Source organism: Myxine glutinosa, chromosome 12 (assembly GCF_964187855.1).
Source record: "Myxine glutinosa chromosome 12, kmMyxGlut1.1, whole genome shotgun sequence".
NCBI classification, from domain to species: domain Eukaryota; kingdom Metazoa; phylum Chordata; class Myxini; order Myxiniformes; family Myxinidae; genus Myxine; species Myxine glutinosa.
The window spans coordinates 57152669-57171315 of NC_136272.1; the positions used below are offsets into that span (position 1 = coordinate 57152669).

Below are 18647 nucleotides of genomic sequence, written 5' to 3' on the forward strand. Positions count from 1 at the left end.
ATCGTGGTGTTCGGAAGAAATCGAGGCTGTGCTTTTTTGCATCTCACATGAACGCCTGATGCACATCACTTTTATTTTTGCACAAATTTATTTGTAATATTCGTGATATTACATCATAAGCAATTTCATTTGAAGATTGAAGTTAAAGAAAAAAAACCAATACCAGAAGTCTAACAGCGGCGTAGCCGGGCTTGTACAATAGTATAAACCACAAACACGCATGTTTAGCTTTTTAAACAGTCGCCAATGCTGTTTATAACATTAAACAAAGAAATTTAGAGGAATCCCAACATCCATGAGGTAAGTTTTACTTACAGAACTGAGTGAAGATCTACTGTAATCTATATACCCCACAAGAGTAGGGGGTGTGCTCATTTACCAAGCAGCTAGCTAGCGCTTGCCAAGCCAGCCGTTCCTTAAGGGTTTTGAATGGAGTTCTTGCTCGAATGCTGAAACCACTTGGTGTTCTCTCCACAAGAAACTTGGTAAATGAACACACACCCAATGTTCTTGAGACCCGACCAGAGATCGACTGTAATCTATATACCCAAAGAGGAATGACCCTTTCTGCAGCTCCCGTAGTGAGCGGGTGTAGGCCTACTAGTAAATTTAAATGTCGGTCGGTCAACCTCCAGCTTGCTGTTTCTTGCTTCTTCAACCTCCAGCTTGCTGTTCCCTGCTTCTTCAACCTCCAGCTTGCTGTGCCTTGCTTCTTCAACCTCCAGCTTACTGTTAGTTGCTTCTTCAACCTCCAGCTTGCTCTTTCTTGCTTCTTCAACCTCCAGCTTGCTGTTTCTTGCTCCTTCAACCTCGAGATTGCTGTTCCCTGCTTCTTCAACCTCCAGCTTACTGTTACTTGCTTCTTCAACCTCCAGCTTGCTCTTTCTTGACTTTTCAACCTCCAGCTTGCTCTTTCTTGCTTTTTCACCTCGAGCTTGCTCTTTCTTGCTCGTTCAACCTCAAGATTGCTCTTTTTTTCCTTTTCAACCTCCAGCTTGCTCTTTCTTGCCTTTTCACCTCGAGCTTGCTCTTTCTTGCTCGTTCAACCTCAAGATTGCTCTTTTTTTCCTTTTCAACCTCCAGCTTGCTCTTTCTTGCCTTTTCACCTCCAGCTTGCTCTTTCTTGCTTTTTCACCTCGAGCTTGCTCTTTCTTGCTCGTTCAACCTCAAGATTGCTCTTTTTTTCCTTTTCAACCTCCAGCTTGCTCTTTCTTGCCTTTTCACCTCCAGCTTGCTCTTTCTTGCCTTTTCACCTCGAGCTTGCTCTTTCTTGCTCGTTCAACCTCAAGATTGCTCTTTTTTTCCTTTTCAACCTCCAGCTTGCTCTTTCTTGCTTTTTCACCTCTAGCTTGCTCTTTCTTGCCTTTTCACCTCGAGCTTGCTCTTTCTTGCTCGTTCAACCTCAAGATTGCTCTTTTTTTCCTTTTCAACCTCCAGCTTGCTCTTTCTTGCCTTTTCACCTCCAGCTTGCTCTTTCTTGCTTTTTCACCTCGAGCTTGCTCTTTCTTGCTCGTTCAACCTCAAGATTGCTCTTTTTTTCCTTTTCAACCTCCAGCTTGCTCTTTCTTGCCTTTTCACCTCCAGCTTGCTCTTTCTTGCCTTTTCACCTCGAGCTTGCTCTTTCTTGCTCGTTCAACCTCAAGATTGCTCTTTTTTGCCTTTTCAACCTCCAGCTTGCTCTTTCTTGCCTTTTCACCTCGAGCTTGCTCTTTCTTGCTTTTTCACCTCTAGCTTGCTCTTTCTTGCTTTTTCACCTCGAGCTTGCTCTTTCTTGCTCGTTCAACCTCAAGATTGCTCTTTTTTTCCCTTTCAACCTCCAGCTTGCTCTTTCTTGCCTTTTCACCTCCAGCTTGCTCTTTCTTGCCTTTTCACCTCGAGCTTGCTCTTTCTTGCTCGTTCAACCTCAAGATTGCTCTTTTTTGCCTTTTCAACCTCCAGCTTGCTCTTTCTTGCCTTTTCACCTCAAGCTTGCTCTTTCTTGCTCGTTCAACCTCAAGATTGCTCTTTTTTGCCTTTTCAACCTCCAGCTTGCTGTTTCTTGCTTCTTCAACCTCAAGCTTGCTCTTTCTTGCTTCTTCAACCTCCAGCTTGCTGTTTCTTGCTTCTTCAACCTCGAGATTGCTCTTTCTTGCTTCTTCAACCTCCAGCTTGCTGTTTCTTGCTTCTTTTAACCTCGAGATTGCTGTTCCCTGCTTCTTCAATCTCCAGCTCGCTGTTTCTTGCTTCTTCAACCTCCAGCTCGCTCTTTCTTGCTTCTTCAACCTCCAGCTTACTGTTACTTGCTTCTTCAACCTCCAGCTTGCTCTTTCTTGACTTTTCAACCTCCAGCTTGCTGTTTCTTGCTTCTTCAACGTCCAGGTTGCTGTTTCTTGCTTCTTCAACCACCAGCTGGCTGTTTCTTGCTTCTTCAACCTCCAGCTGGCTGTTTCTTGCTTCTTCAACCTCCAGCTGGCTGTTTCTTGCTTCTTCAACCTCCGGATTGCTCTTTCTTGCTGCTTCAACCTCCAGCTTACTGTTACTTGCTTCTTCAACCTCCAGCTTGCTCTTTCTTGCTTCTTCAACCTCCAGCTGGCTGTTTCTTGCTTCTTCAACCTCCGGATTGCTCTTTCTTGCTTCTTCAACCTCCAGCTTACTGTTACTTGCTTCTTCAACCTCCAGCTTGCTCTTTCTTGACTTTTCAACCTCCAGCTTGCTGTTTCTTGCTTCTTCAACGTCCAGGTTGCTGTTTCTTGCTTTTTCAACCTCCAGCTTGCTCTTTCTTGCTTTTTCACCTCTAGATTGCTCTTTCTTGCTCGTTCAACCTCAAGATTGCTCTTTTTTGCCTTTTCAACCTCCAGCTTGCTGTTTCTTGCTTCTTCAACCTCCAGCTTGCTCTTTCTTGCTTTTTCACCTCCAGCTTGCTCTTTCTTGCTCGTTCAACCTTGAGATTGCTCTTTTTTGCCTTTTCAACCTCCAGCTTGCTGTTTCTTGCTTCTTCAACCTCGAGATTGCTCTTTCTTGCTTCTTCAACCTCCAGCTTGCTCTTTCTTGCCTTTTCAACCTCCAGCTTGCTGTTTCTTGTTTTTTCAATCTCAAGATTGCTCTTTCTTGCTTCTTCAACCTCCAGCTTGCTCTTTCTTGCCTTTTCAACCTCCAGCTTGCTGTTTCTTGTTTTTTTCAATGTCAAGATTGCTCTTTCTTGCTTCTTCAACCAACCTTGGCAGTGCAAGAATCTAAGCAGACGTAGATCGGCTTTGTCTGAAGCCATTTTGGTTAAAGTGGAGCAGTGCGTCAGTGCTTGGTCGAATGAGATTGAGCAACATTTTGTTGTAACGTTTGGCTGCGGTTTGTATCAGGCTGATTCCACGATAGTTTGTGGGAAATGCCAAATTACCTTTCCTGTGAATGGGAACTATTCCAGCTTCACCCCATTGACTAGGGCGACCTCCATTAAATGTGCTGGTGCAGAAGTGTAACAATATAGACTCCACATCAGGCAGTTTCCAAGTTTTGACTCCAAGGTTTTGCCCGGTTTCCATGCCCGGTGCTTTATCGCACTTAATTTGACATAAAGCTGCATCCAGTTCTTCTATTGAGAAAGGATCCACCGAGATCCCTTGGTGAGTGTGAAAGACTTTTGTTATGTTCAGTGCTTCTTCTGGAGCTGCAACAGCAAGAAGGTTTGAGAAATGCTGGCGCCACCCGGAGAGTCCATTTTCACACTGCGGCTTGGGGATGTTGGACGAGTTTGCCGAATGCATGGGCACACTGGGCACATGCGGGCACACTGGACACATGCGGGCACACTGGGCACATGCAAGCACACTGGGCACATGCGAGCACACTGGGCACATGCAGGCACACTGGGCACATGCGGGCACATGCGAGCACACTGGGCACATGCGGGCACACTGGGCACATGCGGGCACACTGGGCACATGCGGGCACACTGGACACATGCGGGCACACTGGGCACATGCGAGCACACTGGGCACATGCGAGCACACTGGACACATGCGGGCACACTGGGCACACTGGGCACATGCGAGCACACTGGGCACATGCGAGCACACTGGGCACATGCGAGCACACTGGGCACATGCGGGCACACTGGACACATGTGGGCACACTGAGCACACTGGGCACATGCAGGCACACTGGGCACATGCGGGCACACTGGGCACATGCGAGCACACTGAGCACACTGGGCACATGCGGGCACATGTGAGCACACTGAGCACACTGGGCACACTGGGCACATGCGGGCACACTGGGCACATGCGGGCACACGCAAGCACACGCGAGCACACTGGGCACATGCCCAGGGCCCCCAAATTCAATGACGTCATGTAACAAATTCAACCCGAGATCACGAGAGATAGATTGTGGTTCATAATCTTTCGAGATGTGACCGATGGTGGTTTTCACTTTACCCACAAAACGTATCACCTTGTGAGTGGTGATGAACACAGTGTAAAGAGAATGCTTCGTCTTGACGAAACAAAGCATCATCACGTGATTAATCGATTTAAATAACGTTTTCTCCTGATGTTTAACGGGACTATTCGAAAATTAAGGGGTGAAGTTAGTATTAGTAGAAAAGCAGGTTAAGTGGAATAATAACTACATTTAATGTATACAAATGCAACAATAATCACAATAAAAATTGTATAATTCCTGATGTTAATACATATCGATATTGTTTAGCATATCCACACTATAATTTATTATACAATGACAAAACAAACCCTCTTACGTAAATACACTCACCTGTGCACTAACCTGTGCGCACGGCCAAAGTGGAACGTTGCGGTTTATAAAATCAGATCACCTGTACCAGGATAAAACGAAACTACCCCAGCGGTTTGGAAAAGTGAAACATGCTCAACGAGAGCTGCATTCAGCAGAGAGCATACCTCCGCCAGGTGAACGGTTTACCTTTTGTATCCTACTGATAGGTCACATCTGGATTCGGACCTGAACCAAAATGGAATCGTCTTGTTCTTATCATCTACCCAACTCACCACCAAGTTTTGTCATAAGACATCCACAACTTTTTGAGATATCATGCGCCATATTGTTTTTTGCCGTATTGATTAATGGCGAAGAATCACTTAAAAATTATCCGATCCAGATCCGGATTCAAATCTTCACCAAAAATCGAACTTTATCTTGACAAAAGTCTTGAAAAATCGTGACTCCAAAGTCTAATCAGTTCATCTTTTCATCATTGTACATACCTGTACCAAGTTTGACTTAAAACCCTTCACCATTTTAAAGTTATTATGGAAACAAAATAAATGTTTGAGGAAATAGTATGATCGGCTCTCATCTTGGAGATCTCGCGAGATCTTGTCGGGGAGGTCACGGTTTTTCGAAGCTGTCCACGATCTTCACGTACGCTCGAAGTTAAGTAATTGTTCACAATTGTATTTTTGTCAAAACTGTATTTATCTTACGTGTGTGTACCTATAGTGTGTCCCTAGGAAGATTCTCGGTGTTAATCTTTCATACCTGTATATAACAGTCGAGTATTTCGTGCCGAGTTATTTGCGAGCTAGTACCTCGTTTCCTACCTTGAGGCTTTGTTTTCTCCCATTGATCGATTGTGGTCCATCTACTCTCGTTCTCTCAGTTTTTCCCAGTCTTTTCACCCCATACTTCCTTGTTTAAAATCTTAATTCAAAAAAAAAAAAAAACATTTCCTTTTTTGTTCTTTTCGTTCGTTCATTCTTTGACCACGTGTTTCACCCCCATTTTCACCCCATTCCCAAGATCGTTTTCACTGTTCAATTAAAAAATGTTGAAGCTTTCCCCTGAAGTGCTGTATTCTGTCGTATATTATAACACTTTTTTCTTCTTCTTCTCTTTAAAAGGGTGCTTTCGACTTGCTCACCAAATCTATTCATTCCAAAAAAAAAATTCCATCTCTTACAGTTCCTCTTTCATACATTCCCTAAACTCACCGGCACTCCATCCCCCCTCCAGCGTCCTGAAAAGTATCTTTGACTCGAAGGTCACAAGAAACTCATTTTGCAATAAATGTTGGTTTCCCATTAATCGTACAACACTTTCTAAAATCCAAACTCACCCCTCCCCTCCAAATCGTCCCCATCACCCCTCCCTTATCAAATCTCCCCCCTTGCCCCTTCCCTCCTAAACTCCCCCTTCACCCCTCCCCTCCTAGTCTCCCCTCGACCCTCCCCTCCCCCACCCTTCCCCTCCCCTCCGAAACTCCCTCCCCCACCCCTCCAAATCTCCCCCATATCCCATCCCTTTCAAATCCCCCCTTGCCCCTCCCCTCCAAATCTTCCCCATCACCCCTTCCCTCCAAAACTTCCCCATCACCCCTCCCCTCCAAATCTACCCCCTTGCCCCTCCCCTAAAAATCATCCCCATCACCCATCTCTTTCAAACCTTCCCCCTTGCCCCTCCCCTCCAAATTTCCCCATCACCCATCCCTTTAAAATCTCCCCCCTTGCCCCTTCCCTCATAAACTCCCCCCACACCCTCCCCTCCGAGACTCTCCCTCACCCCTCCCCTTATTATAATCTCCCCACCCTCATTTTTTCTCCATTTCCGCCCTCTCACTCCTCCTCCTGAAAGCGTCCTCCCCGCTTCTTCCCCCTTCCAACTCTCACCTGCCTCTCCCCCAACCTTCTTCCTCGCTACTCCCCCACCCCCACCCCCCCCCCCCCCCACTCATATAACACCTCACTGTCCCTCACCCAATCTCCATCAAACCTTTTGTCCACCCCATCCTTCCCTTTCTCCTAGTTATTCTGAAATCTCCGACAAACTTTCAACAGCTCTCCCGACCTCTTCCTCCTCTTCGACATCTTACCCTACCCCTACCCCCCCCCCCCCGTTCTGTATCCGATGCACCCCCTTCCTCTTCATTAACGGTATGGACCTCAAACATCCGGGGCCTTCGCTCAAACTTGACTGATCCCTCCCTACAGGTTGCTTCTGACAAACCAGACTTGATCTGTTTTAACAGAAACTTTCCTCCTTCAGGATGTCTCTGATTCCATAATATCTCTCCCGGGTTGCTCGCTCCTCCGGTATGATAGACCTGAGCCTCGTCCTGGAGGTGGCGTTGCTATCTTTATCAAAAACTCTCTTCCTCACTCGCCCTACACTGCCCTCTCTCCACCTCACCCCCAGGAATACCTCTGGCTACGGCTTCCCCTTCGCTCCCACCTTTTGTTCATATGTGTGTTGTACCGTCCACCAAACAGTGATGAGTCCATCTACATCTCTCTGTCTGATAATATGGACCAACTTCTATCGACTCATCGCAACTCTCTCTTCCTCAAATGTGGTGATTTCAATTGTCACCATGCCAGTTGGCTGGGTGTGGGTACCTCTCTCACCAGCCATGGCTCCTCAGCAAAGGACTTCTGCGACTCACTGGGACTGACACAATCTGTCAATTTCCCGAACCGGATCTCAGTCAATGGAGCATCTTCTCTTCTTGACTTGGTTATGACTAACTTCCCTGCAAATGTCTGCTGCTCTTCTTCTGCTCCAATCAGCTCATCTGATCATGTGCTTGTTAAAGTGGACATCTCTCTGACCATTCTCAGAGAGCCTCCTCAGCGTCGACGAGTCTGGCATTTCATTCAGGCCAACTGGCACGGTCTTCAAGCAGCCGTCAATCATCTGGACTGGTCTCCCATCTCTACCACCTCTGACATCAACTCATCCTGGGAATTCTTTCAAAGTAAATTGCTCTCTCTCATGCACAGATTTATCCTATCTCGTCTTCAGTTGTCATACCCTTCCTCCCGTCCATGGTTCACGGAATCTTGTGGTTAGGCAGTTGCCCAGAAACAACTTGCCTTCGCCTCCTGGAAAGCAAATCCAACGGAAGGAAATCTCATTTCCTTTCACAAAGCCCAAAACAAGTGTGTGTCCACCCTCAGGAGAGCCAGGAAACAATATCTCTCCTCTCTCAAGACTGAACTCTCAAACCTGTCTCCCTCTTCCAAATCCTGGTGGCGTCTGGTCAAATCTGTTGCTGGTGTTTGTTCCCCCTCCATCCCCTCCCTTACCTCAAACGGCTACACAACAGCTGACTCCGCTGGTGAAAAATCTGAATGCCTCAACGTTGTGTTTGCCTCTAAATCCTGTGTCCCAAACCCATCCCTCTCTGTACCCACCGCACCCAGTTGCTCCTGGACTCTGTGTCCTTTTCTCCTGACAAGGAGAAGTTTCTGTCAAACCTTGACTCCGATTCTGCAACTGGACCTGACGGCATCAGCCCACGGGTCCTAAAATCCTGCTCTGCAGCTCTTTCACTCCCTCTCTCTGTTCTCGTCACCCTCTCTTTTGCTCATGGTCATCTGCCATCAGCATGAAAATCAGCCAACATCACCGCTTTACCCAAAAAATGTGCAAAAACAGATCCTTGCAACGACAGACCAATCAGCCTTCTCCCAATTACCAGCAAAGTCATGGAATCCATCATTGCTTCGGATATCAAATCTTTCCTCTTCTCCAATGGCTTGATCTCTGATCATCAATTTGGTTTCAGACCAGGTCACTCCACTCTGGACATGATGCTTCTGCTGTCTCAACAATGGATGGAGGTCCTCAATGCCAAACAGGAAATTAGAGCTGTCGCCCTTGACATATCACATGCCTTCGATACGATCTGGTACCCACTCTGCTCACCAAACTCTCCTCCTATGGTATCCAGGGAAATCTCCACGCATGGCTTGCGGACTTCCGCTCGAGTCGTAGTCAACGTGTGGCCCTGAATGGGTTTCTCTCATCTCCCCTTCCTGTTCATGTAGGGGTTCCCCAAGGTGTTCTGGGCCCTGTGCTTTTCTGGTCTTCATCAATGATCTCTCTGATTCTCTGGAAAGTCCTCGCTACCTCTTTGCTGATGACCCCAATCTCTGCCGCGCCATTCCTCATCCCTCAGATCGGCAGTCTGCAGCCTCCTCACTCTCTGCAGACCTGCACAAAATCACAGACTGGTCAAACAAGTGGAACATGTCTTTCAATCCTGACAAATCACACACTCTTACTATGTCTCTCCGAAAAGACCAACTGGACAACCCTCCCATCTACTTTCTGAACAATCCTCTCCAAGAAGTTCTGTCACTCAAGCTTTTGGGTCTCACGATCTGCCATGATCTTTCCTGTGAAAACCACATTTCCAATCTGGCCTCCAAAGCCAGTCGCCGACTGGGCATCCTCCGTCGTGCGAAGTCCTTCCTTGGCTCACCTCAGCTCCTCACCACATACAAGGCTTTCATCTGCAGCTCAATGGAATACTGTTCTATCCTCTGGGCCGGTGCTCCTGCCTGCCTCACACCTAGCTCGGCTTCAAGCTGTTGAAACCACAGCTTTCAGAATTCATTGGAAACTCCCACGAAGAATCTAACTATGGGGGCCTTTCACTCACTCACCGCAGGCAGGTTGGTGGTCTTTCTGTCTTCTACCGTCTCCTCTCCGGCCTTGCTCCCCCAGCTCTCTCTGTGCTCTGTCCCCCAAATATTCCTACAGGTCGCACAAGATCTGCCTGCAACCCTCTTATGGTTAAACTGCCAATATCTAGGCTCTCTGCTCACCTTCACTCTTTCATTTCTCTTTTCTCCCGCCTCTGGAACAAACTCCCCCACTCCCTTCAATCCCACTCCTCCCTCCAGGTCTTTAAAACAGCTGTTCACCACCATCTCTTATCTTCCCCCATCCAAAACCTTGATCTTTTCTACCCCTGCTAATTTCACCCCAGATCCACTTTTTTGAAATACCGACTTCTTTCCTGAAAGTCCTTGCAGTGTCCTTGTGTTTTGTACTTCTTCCACCGCCCCCCCCACTCCCCACTTCCCATGCCTCCTCCCCCCCAAGCCCTCTTCCTCTCACAGATCTCCCGATGTCCCTGCTCTCAAATGTTGTGTTTGTGCTTCCCCTTCTCTCCCCAACTTGTCTACCGATACCCTTATGTTTTGTGTGTCTGTTTGATTATTTTTGTGTGATAAATGTTAGCTCTTTCACGAGCGTCGATCCTGTATACAAAAAAAAAAAAAAATTGTAATTTAACATGACCTCTGTCCTTTGACTTGAATGAATGAATGATCGTTTTAAGGCCATTTCCCCGCTGGAGTGGGGGTTAGCCTTGCGGGCCCCATGACAATCATGGTTCCCTGTTTGAGGCAATGTTTTTATGGCCGGATGCCCTTCCTGACGCCAACCCTTGGTCGCCTCTTACGATGTGCAGGGATACAGTGTACCTATTCTAAACCGGGGTACACACCGGGATCATTCATCCCAGCAAGCTGGTACTCAATTTGCCGACCTCGGAAGGATGACAGGCTGATTCAACCCCCTGGCGTTAAATTCAGCAATCGATCGGGATTCGAACCCAGGATCCTAGGATCCCAAGCCGGCACCCTAACCGCTAAGCCAACACCAGGCTAAACACTGCCCCCAACACAACACTTTGACTTCTTGATGCAAAAATCGAATCAGTTCATATTTGCATCATAATATATAATTGTACTAAGTTTGGTGAAAATCCTATGACTGGTTCACAAGTTAGCTCTGTGACAGAATTTTTACCTGAGGGATGTCTGACATTTGACCTTTGACCACATAATCTCATCAGTTCACCTTTTCATCATTATACATACCTGTGCCAAGCTTGACTGAGATACCCTTAGCCGTTCTCAAGTTATAGAGCTATTACAGACTCTGACCTTTGACCTCTTGCCCCAAAAATCGAATGAATTCATCTTTGCATCAAAATACATACTTGTACCAAATTTGATCAAAATCTCATCACTGGTTTACAAGTTATCGTGGTCACAGGATTTTTACCGAACATGACCTCATAACTTTGAAATCTAATTTTTACCTCATTACGTCATTATACCTCATTACCTCAGTTCATCTTTACCTCATTATACATACCTGTACCAAGTTTGACTAAGATCCCTTCAGCCGTTCTCAAGTTATCATGGGAAGGAAAACCTATCACGGATGGACGGACGGACAACCTGAAAACATAATGTTTCGTAAAATAATGAAACGTACTTCGTCGACGTACGGATTAAAAAAACAAAAAAAAACAAAAAAACAAGAAAGACATCGTGCAGAGCACGATACTTGCAAAATGCACCTCCCGAAAAAATGATGCCATGGATACATCAAATCGTTCATTTCAATATTACTTAAATACACGATCTTAATCAAAGCTTGGTTCAATCAGATGAAAATTTATTTATTTTCGGATGACAATTCAAGATGAGAAGTTTGACCTTGACTTGACCTTTGACCTCAAAGTAGTTGCGTTCCCAATTCAGTGATGCACTATGCAAATGGTGTGAAATTTTCGGGTTAATCGGATGAAAAGTGATGATTTTTCAGATGAAAATTAATGATTTTAGAAGTTTGACCTTGAGTTGATATTTGACGTTTTGACCTTAAAACAGTTGCTTTCCAAATATAGTGATGCACTTTGTAATTGCTGTTTAATTGTCAAGTTAATAGGATGAAAAGTGATGATTTTTCAGATGAAAATTGATGAAATTTCACATCGAGATGACCGTTCAAATCAAAATCAATAGGCTTCTTCCTTAGGACCAACTCTACCATTTGGTGAAGTTTCGTGAAGATCGGATTAAAATTGTGACCTGTAGGCGACTGACAGACATACAGATGGAATAACGAACAAAACCCCCAACAAACAAATCAAATGCACCAATCTTCGATTTTGCAAATATCAAAACAAACAATCACAAAAGCAGCTCCAAAACTTTGACTCGTTGAGAAGTCAAGTGAAGAGAAAAATAATCCTGAACAATTACTTTGTCAGGCTCAACTACCATGGTCAATGGCCGCTTTGAAATTGACATCGGAATGCGAAGAGCCGTAAGGGTTTCGCACAAAACGTCGTCTCCGTCGCAGGTCATCCTCCCAGTAGTCCAGACGCCAATAATCTGGAGGGCAGCTGGTGATGGATGACAGAACAGGAAAGGTAGGAACAGACGAGGGAATGAAGCGAGTTATTATGAGAATGCTATTTTATATCAAACTGTTATGTGCATTGTCAGAGATTTGGATATACTATTTTAGCAAATCAAGAAGGAAATCTTTGACATGTCAATGAAGACAAAATGTTATTTTAATGTGCTGCTTGTTTTTTGTCATATTCTTAATAATGTTGCTTTTAACACCTCCCGGTGTGTACCCCGGTTTAGAATAGGTACACCGTATCCCTGCGTGTTGTAAGAGGCAACTAAAAGGGTTGGCGTCAGGAAGGGCATCCGGCCATAAAATCATTGCCTCAAAAAGGGAACCATGACAATTACAACTACATATGGGCAGGGTACAGCCCGAAGTACCCCGTGGGGGACCCCACTCCCTCTCATCAAAACTCAAGGTGGGGAACCCGATCGAAGCAAGGGTGGAAAGCACTCCTTTAATGATGACAAAACGTCTGATGCCCGACGTGGAGATCGGTTTCTGAGGTTTGTGACATCGAATGTAGGGATAATGACAGGGAGATCAGGAGAAGTGGTGGAAGTATTGTTCAGAAGAAGAGTGGACATATGTTGTGTGCAGGAGACGAGATGGAAGGGAAGTGGTGTGAGAATGGTGAAGGGTAGGCAGGGACAGAAATACAAGTTTGTGTGGCAAGGTTGCCCAGAGGGCGTGAATGGTGTTGGTGTCCTGTTTTCTGAGGAGTTTGTAGACAGTGTGGTGAGTGTGACGAGAGTGAGTGAAAGGTTGATGATGGTGAAAATGCTGATTGGAAAGCTCTTGGTGAACATCATCTCAGGATATGCTCCGCAGGTTGGTCGGAGCGATAAAGACAAGGACAAGTTCTGGTGTGCGATAGAGAAGCTGATGGAAAATGTGAAAGATGAGGAAGTTGTTGTGGGAGGGGGAGACCTAAATGGACATGTGGGAAGGAGTATGGACAGTTTTGAGGGAGTTCATGGGGGTTACGGATATGGTGTGAGAAATGGAGAGGGTGAAAGGATTTTGGAGATTGTTGATTTGTTGATTTGTAATACTCAGTTCCAGAAAGAGGATAATAAGCTTCTTACATACACGTCAGGAAGGTCGACGACAACCGTTGACTACCTGCTGGTGCGTAGGCGAGATAGGGGGCACCTCCGGGACACAAAGGCGATCCTGGGGGAGGAGGCTGTTTCACAGCACCACTTGGTTGTCTGCGACATAAGGGTGAAAGGTGCGAGGAGAGCGAGGAGGGTGAAGTACCAACCGAGAATGAAGTTGCGGAGGTTGAAAGAGGTGACAGTGAGGGAGGCATTAAAAGAGAGGCTGAGTATGGTCGAGGATGATGTGGTTGAGCTTGAAAGTGGTTGGATGTCAATGAAAGATAGTCTGTTGGGAGCCGTTGGTGAGGTATGTGGATGGACAAAAGGACCACCGAGGCACTCAGAAACATGGTGGTGGGATGATGAAGTTGGAAAGAAGATTGACGAGAAGAGGAAGAAGTTCAAGGAGTGGCAGAAGGCGAAGGGTACGGGGGCAGAAAAAGCAGAGCATGAAAATTATAAGGCAGCCAAGAGGGCTGCAAAGAAAGAGGTAGCAAAGGCGTAGGAGGCATGTAGGAAAATGTTCGGAGAACGCCTGGATTCGGAAGAGGGTCAGAGAGCGGTATTCAGGATTGCAAAGCAGATAGCGAAAGAGAGGTGTGATGTGATGGGGGTGAGTTGCTTGAAGGATGAAGTGGGACAAATCGTTGTGGACCCAGATGGAATTAAAGGAAGATGGAAGAGATATATGGAAATACTGTTGAATGCAGAGAATGAATGGGATGGCAACATGGAGAGTAACGTAGTTTTAGGACCGGTAGAGAAGACAACCGAGGAGGAAGTTGAGGAAGCGATAAAAGCAATGAAGAGTAGAAAAGCGTGAGGGCCGACAGGAGTTGTGGGAGATATGTTGAAGGCAGCAGGAAGTTGGGGTGTGAAGAGAATGACAGAGATCTGTAATCTGGTGGTGAAAGAAGGCCGCATTCCAGTGGATTGGTAATTGAGTACCTCGTCCCTCTATACAAGGGAAAGGTGAACCTCTGGACTGTGGCTCGTATCGAGCGATAAAGTATTGGAGCATGGAATGAAGGTATTGGAAAGGGTGTTTGAGAGGAGGATAAGGAAGAAAGTGAAGATTGACGAAATGCAGTTTGGATTTATGCCAGGAAGAGGAACGACAGACACGCTTTTTATTGTGAGGCAGTTGCAGAAGTACATGGAGAAGAGGAAGAAGTTGTTTTTTGGGTTTTTTGATCTGGAGAAAGCATTCGATAGGGTTCCACATGAAGTAGTGACATGGGCATTGAGGAAGTTAGAAGTGGAGGAATGGTTGATCAGAGTAGTGATGGCAATGTACAAAAGAGCGCGCACAGCTGTAAGGACAAAGGACAGGAACAGTGGTGAGTTTGAGGTGAAGGTGGGAGTGCATCAGGGGTCGGTACTAAGTCCACTACTATTTGTAGCTGTGATGGAGGTGCTGGCTCGGAACGTAAAGGAGGGTTTACCATGGGAGTTGTTGTATGCAGATGATCTGGTGTTGATTGTAATGAAATTGTACCTAAGTTGAACCGAGGTGTTATGCTCTCTCCAACCAATGAGAGGCGTCTATAAGAACTCGGACGACCATCGCTCCGAATCATTCTTGTGTCATATAATCTGTGTGACAGCGTAGACTCGAATGGTGCGTATATTTAGATGATCCAGGCTTGCTTGCACTGATTGATTAATTGCTGGACTTCTCCTTCATTATATAATCCTGACATATTGCATGATCGTATTTTTACAGGTGTTGCCAGAGATCGAATTTGCATTAAACCTATCATTGGGACAATGTTGTGGATTTGACTTTTTACAACAATTAATGTTGTTTTACAACCAACAAAACATACCAACTTGGTGAGTGGTGATAAATACAGCACACAGCAAATGTTCCATCTCAAGGAAAGAAGGCAGTGTCTTTCCTCTGATGTTTAATGTAACAGGAGCACAGGTGACAGGATCACCAAAATTACCTTTTTTCGTGACACAAGTGGCATCAGAACCAGAAAAGGGCCCTTGGTCTATCACAAATGCTGGGATGTGTTCCATTACCAAGCAGCTTGTGGAGCGCTCGCTAAGTGGCTTAAACACTCCAGCCAGCATTCCATTGAAACGGTTGCTAAGGAACGGCTGGCTTGGCGAGCGATAGCAATCCGATTGGTAATGGGACACCTCTGTATCAGATATTTGTGTGAATTTTTGTTTACGGCTGGCGGTGTCAGGTGAGATTAGGGGGTGAGATAGCATAAAATGATTTAACATATATATATATATATAATATATATATGGGATTGGTCAGGAGGAATCATGTTATTCTTTTTATGACACAATTATTGTTAACATTATTGTTGGTTAATATGATTGTTAACATTATTAGTGGTTAATATTGTTAACATTATTATTTTGCAACACTGTAATGTTAATATATCTTTTTTATTATCATTATGTTATCATTATTCTTGTTATTACTTTTGTCATTGGAAGTGTCTTAGAAAAATGCCACGATGAGGTGGAACAACGCTCAATCTGCTAGATATACACCTTTCCAAGGGAGAAAAAGATAATAAAACAAGGGAATTCCTCCAAATTTTTTTGTAGTCAAGTCTAAAGCAACGTAGGTGAAGCGAGTGTGAAAAGAACATTGAGTCCTCTTAGTCGTGAGGCAATTGAGGGTACTGAAGCATTACTCGTACCACCACCACAGGGAGCGGCGCGACATGGTACACATTTACAAAGATGCATCGCCCCACCTTCAGAACTCCTGGGGAGGAGTGGCAAATTAAGTCTCTCCAACCTTTGTAATATGACCGGTAGTCTCCTGGGCAAGTTTAGTTGGCTGAGATGGCATAAGTAAGGACCGAATACATCGACGTCACACAGACGGACACCAAATTGCATATTTTCGTGATGACAGATGAACAAGACTCCGCTGGGCCATTACTGCATTTTGCATGGGGTCCCCAAATGACTAATGCCACCCTTGTCCTTGGCCTATCAAACTAAAATACGCCATTTCTGTCTGTCTGTCTGATGAATTTTTGACACCAATACATTCTGTCGTTACTTATCCAATCTCAACCAAACTTGACAGGATGACGAAGGGTTACATAATGAATGCTGTAGCGCATTAATCCTTCCCCAAGGGGGTTTTCTCCCCTCGAGCGAGTTTGCCCACCATTGCCATCAATGGCGGTGCACGTTGAGGTGTATATAAATGTTAAATTAGCTTTATCGTGGCGTTTGGCCAAAGAAGAAGATTTATCGTGACGTTTTTCCAAAGACGCTATTAAATAACAAAATTAATGATAATCGCATATTGTTAATGTTATTACAAAACAATATTAATACTAATAATGCCCCACTTCCACAAGGCGTTTTTCCTGCAGTGATATGTGAATAAATAGCTTATCTTACTATAATTCACCAAATGTTCATCTGTCTGTTCGAAAGTACTGCAAAAACGGCTCAACAGATCGCAACGATATTTTTGGTGGGTATTCCTTGGACCCCTGGGAGTAAAATAGACTGTATTGTTTTTCCAAGTTTTCCAAGTTTTCCAATTTTCCAGTTTGTCTAAACATGATGGAATAATATTTACCAATATGAACAGTGATTTTTTTTTTTTTTTTTTTTTTTTTTTTTTTTTTTTTTTTTTTTTTTTTTTTTTTTTTTTTTTTTTTTTTTTTTTTTTTTTTTTTTGTATACAAGATCGAGGCTCGTGAAAGAGCAAACATTAATCACACAAAAAGACAAACCGACACACAAAACACAAAAAACAAGGGGAGCGGCAGACAAGATGGGGAGAGAGGGGGGAGGACACAAAAGAGAGGGGGAAGAAGGGGAAGGACACAAACACAACATTTGAGAGCAGGGACATCGGGAGGACTTGGGGGGAGGTGGGAGAGGATTAAAACATATGAACACTGCAAGGACTCTGGGGTGAATTACCGGGGGTAGAAAAGATCAAGGTTTTCGATGGGGGAAGATAAGAGATGGTGGTGAACAGCTGTTTTAAAGACCTGGAGGGAGGAGTGGGATTGAAGGGAGTGGGGGAGTTTGTTCCAGAGGCGGGAGAAAAGGGGAATGAAAGAGTGAAGGTGAGCAGAGAGCCTAGACTTTGGCAGTTTAACCATAAGAGGGTTGCAGGCAGATCTTGTGCGACCTGAAGGAATATTGGGGGGACAGAGCACAGAGAGAGCTGGGGGAGCAAGGCCGGAGAGGAGTCGGTAGAAGACAGAAAGACCACCTACCTGCCTGCGGTGAGTGAGTGAAAGGCCCTCAGAGATAGCTTCATCGCGGGAGATTCCAATGATTCTGAAAGCTTTGGATTCAACAGCGTGAAGCCGAGCCAGGTGTGAGGCAGGAGCACCAGCCCAGAGGGGGGAACAGTATTCCATTGAGCTGCGGATGAAAGCCTTGTATGTGGTGAGGAGCTCAGGTGTGCCAAGGAAGGACTTCGCACGACGGAGGATGCCCAGTCGGCGACTGGCTTTGGAGGCCAGCTTGGAAATGTGGTTTTCCCAAGAAAGATCATGGCAGATAGTGAGACCCAAAAGCTTGAGCGACAGAACTTCTTGGAGAGGATTGTTGAGAAAGTAGATGGGAGGGTTGTCCAGTCGGTCCTTTCGGAGAGACATTGTAAGAATGTGAGATTTGTCAGGATTGAAAGACATGTTCCACTTGTTTGACCAGTCTGTGATTTTGTCCAGGTCTGCAGAGAGTGAGGAAGCTGCAGACTGCCGATCTGAGGGATGAGGAATGGAGCGACAGAGAGTAGAGTCGTCAGCAAAGAGATAGAGAGGATTTTCAAGAGAGTCAGAGAGATCATTGATGAAGACCAGAAAAAGCACAGGGCCCAGAACACTACCTTGGGGAACTCCAGCCTGAACAGGAAGAGGAGATGAGAGAAACCCATTCAGGGCCACACGTTGACTACGACCAGAGAGGAAGTCCGCCAGCCATGCATGGAGATTTCCATGGATACCAAAGGAGGAGAGTTTGGAGAGCAGAGCAGGGTGCCAGACCGTATCGAAGGCACGTGAAATGTCAAGGGAGACAGCTCTAATTTCCTGTTTGGCGTTGAGGACCTCCATCCATTGTTGAGAAAGCAAATTGATGTTGATGTGGCTTTTGTTGAAATTCTACAAATACTGTTTAGATTTTGATGACAATTATGAACCTGCGGAAGTGGAATGCGGAAGTGGACAGATTACGCAATGCGCGGGTTTGATAACATCCAGATACAACCATCATTCAATCGTAATGTTAAATCGTTAAACGTTAATCATGTTAATCGTTTTGTTAAAGTATCAATTGATGATTGGAATGGAGTGAATACAATTACGATTTTGAATTCGTAATTGTATTCACCCAACCGTACGGAACTTCACATCAGGATTTAAATATTTGTTTATGTCACAAATGTTGTTAAAAGTTTATTTTTTATATTAATGTTATTTCATTTGTGATTGAAGTCATGCTGTTTGGAATGAAAAAAAGAGATATCGAGTTCAAGTGAATGAGGAAATGCAGTGACGGGTTCTACTTTCTAAACGTGAATTCGAGAATCGCCATATGCAGATTCGCCATTGACTGGGTATGGAACAA

General features: G+C 45.2%; 1 protein-coding gene across 1 annotated transcript in view; it reads right to left on the reverse strand.

Moving 5' to 3' along the window:
- LOC137437425 (neurobeachin) overlaps window positions 1–18647 on the reverse strand; it is a 677671-nt gene that overhangs the window by 125453 nt on the left and 533571 nt on the right. The window contains exon 38 of the mRNA XM_078766839.1: window positions 11820–11944. Within this exon, the coding sequence (XP_078622965.1) occupies window positions 11820–11944 (125 nt within the window). The remainder of the gene's footprint in view (window positions 1–11819; window positions 11945–18647) is intronic.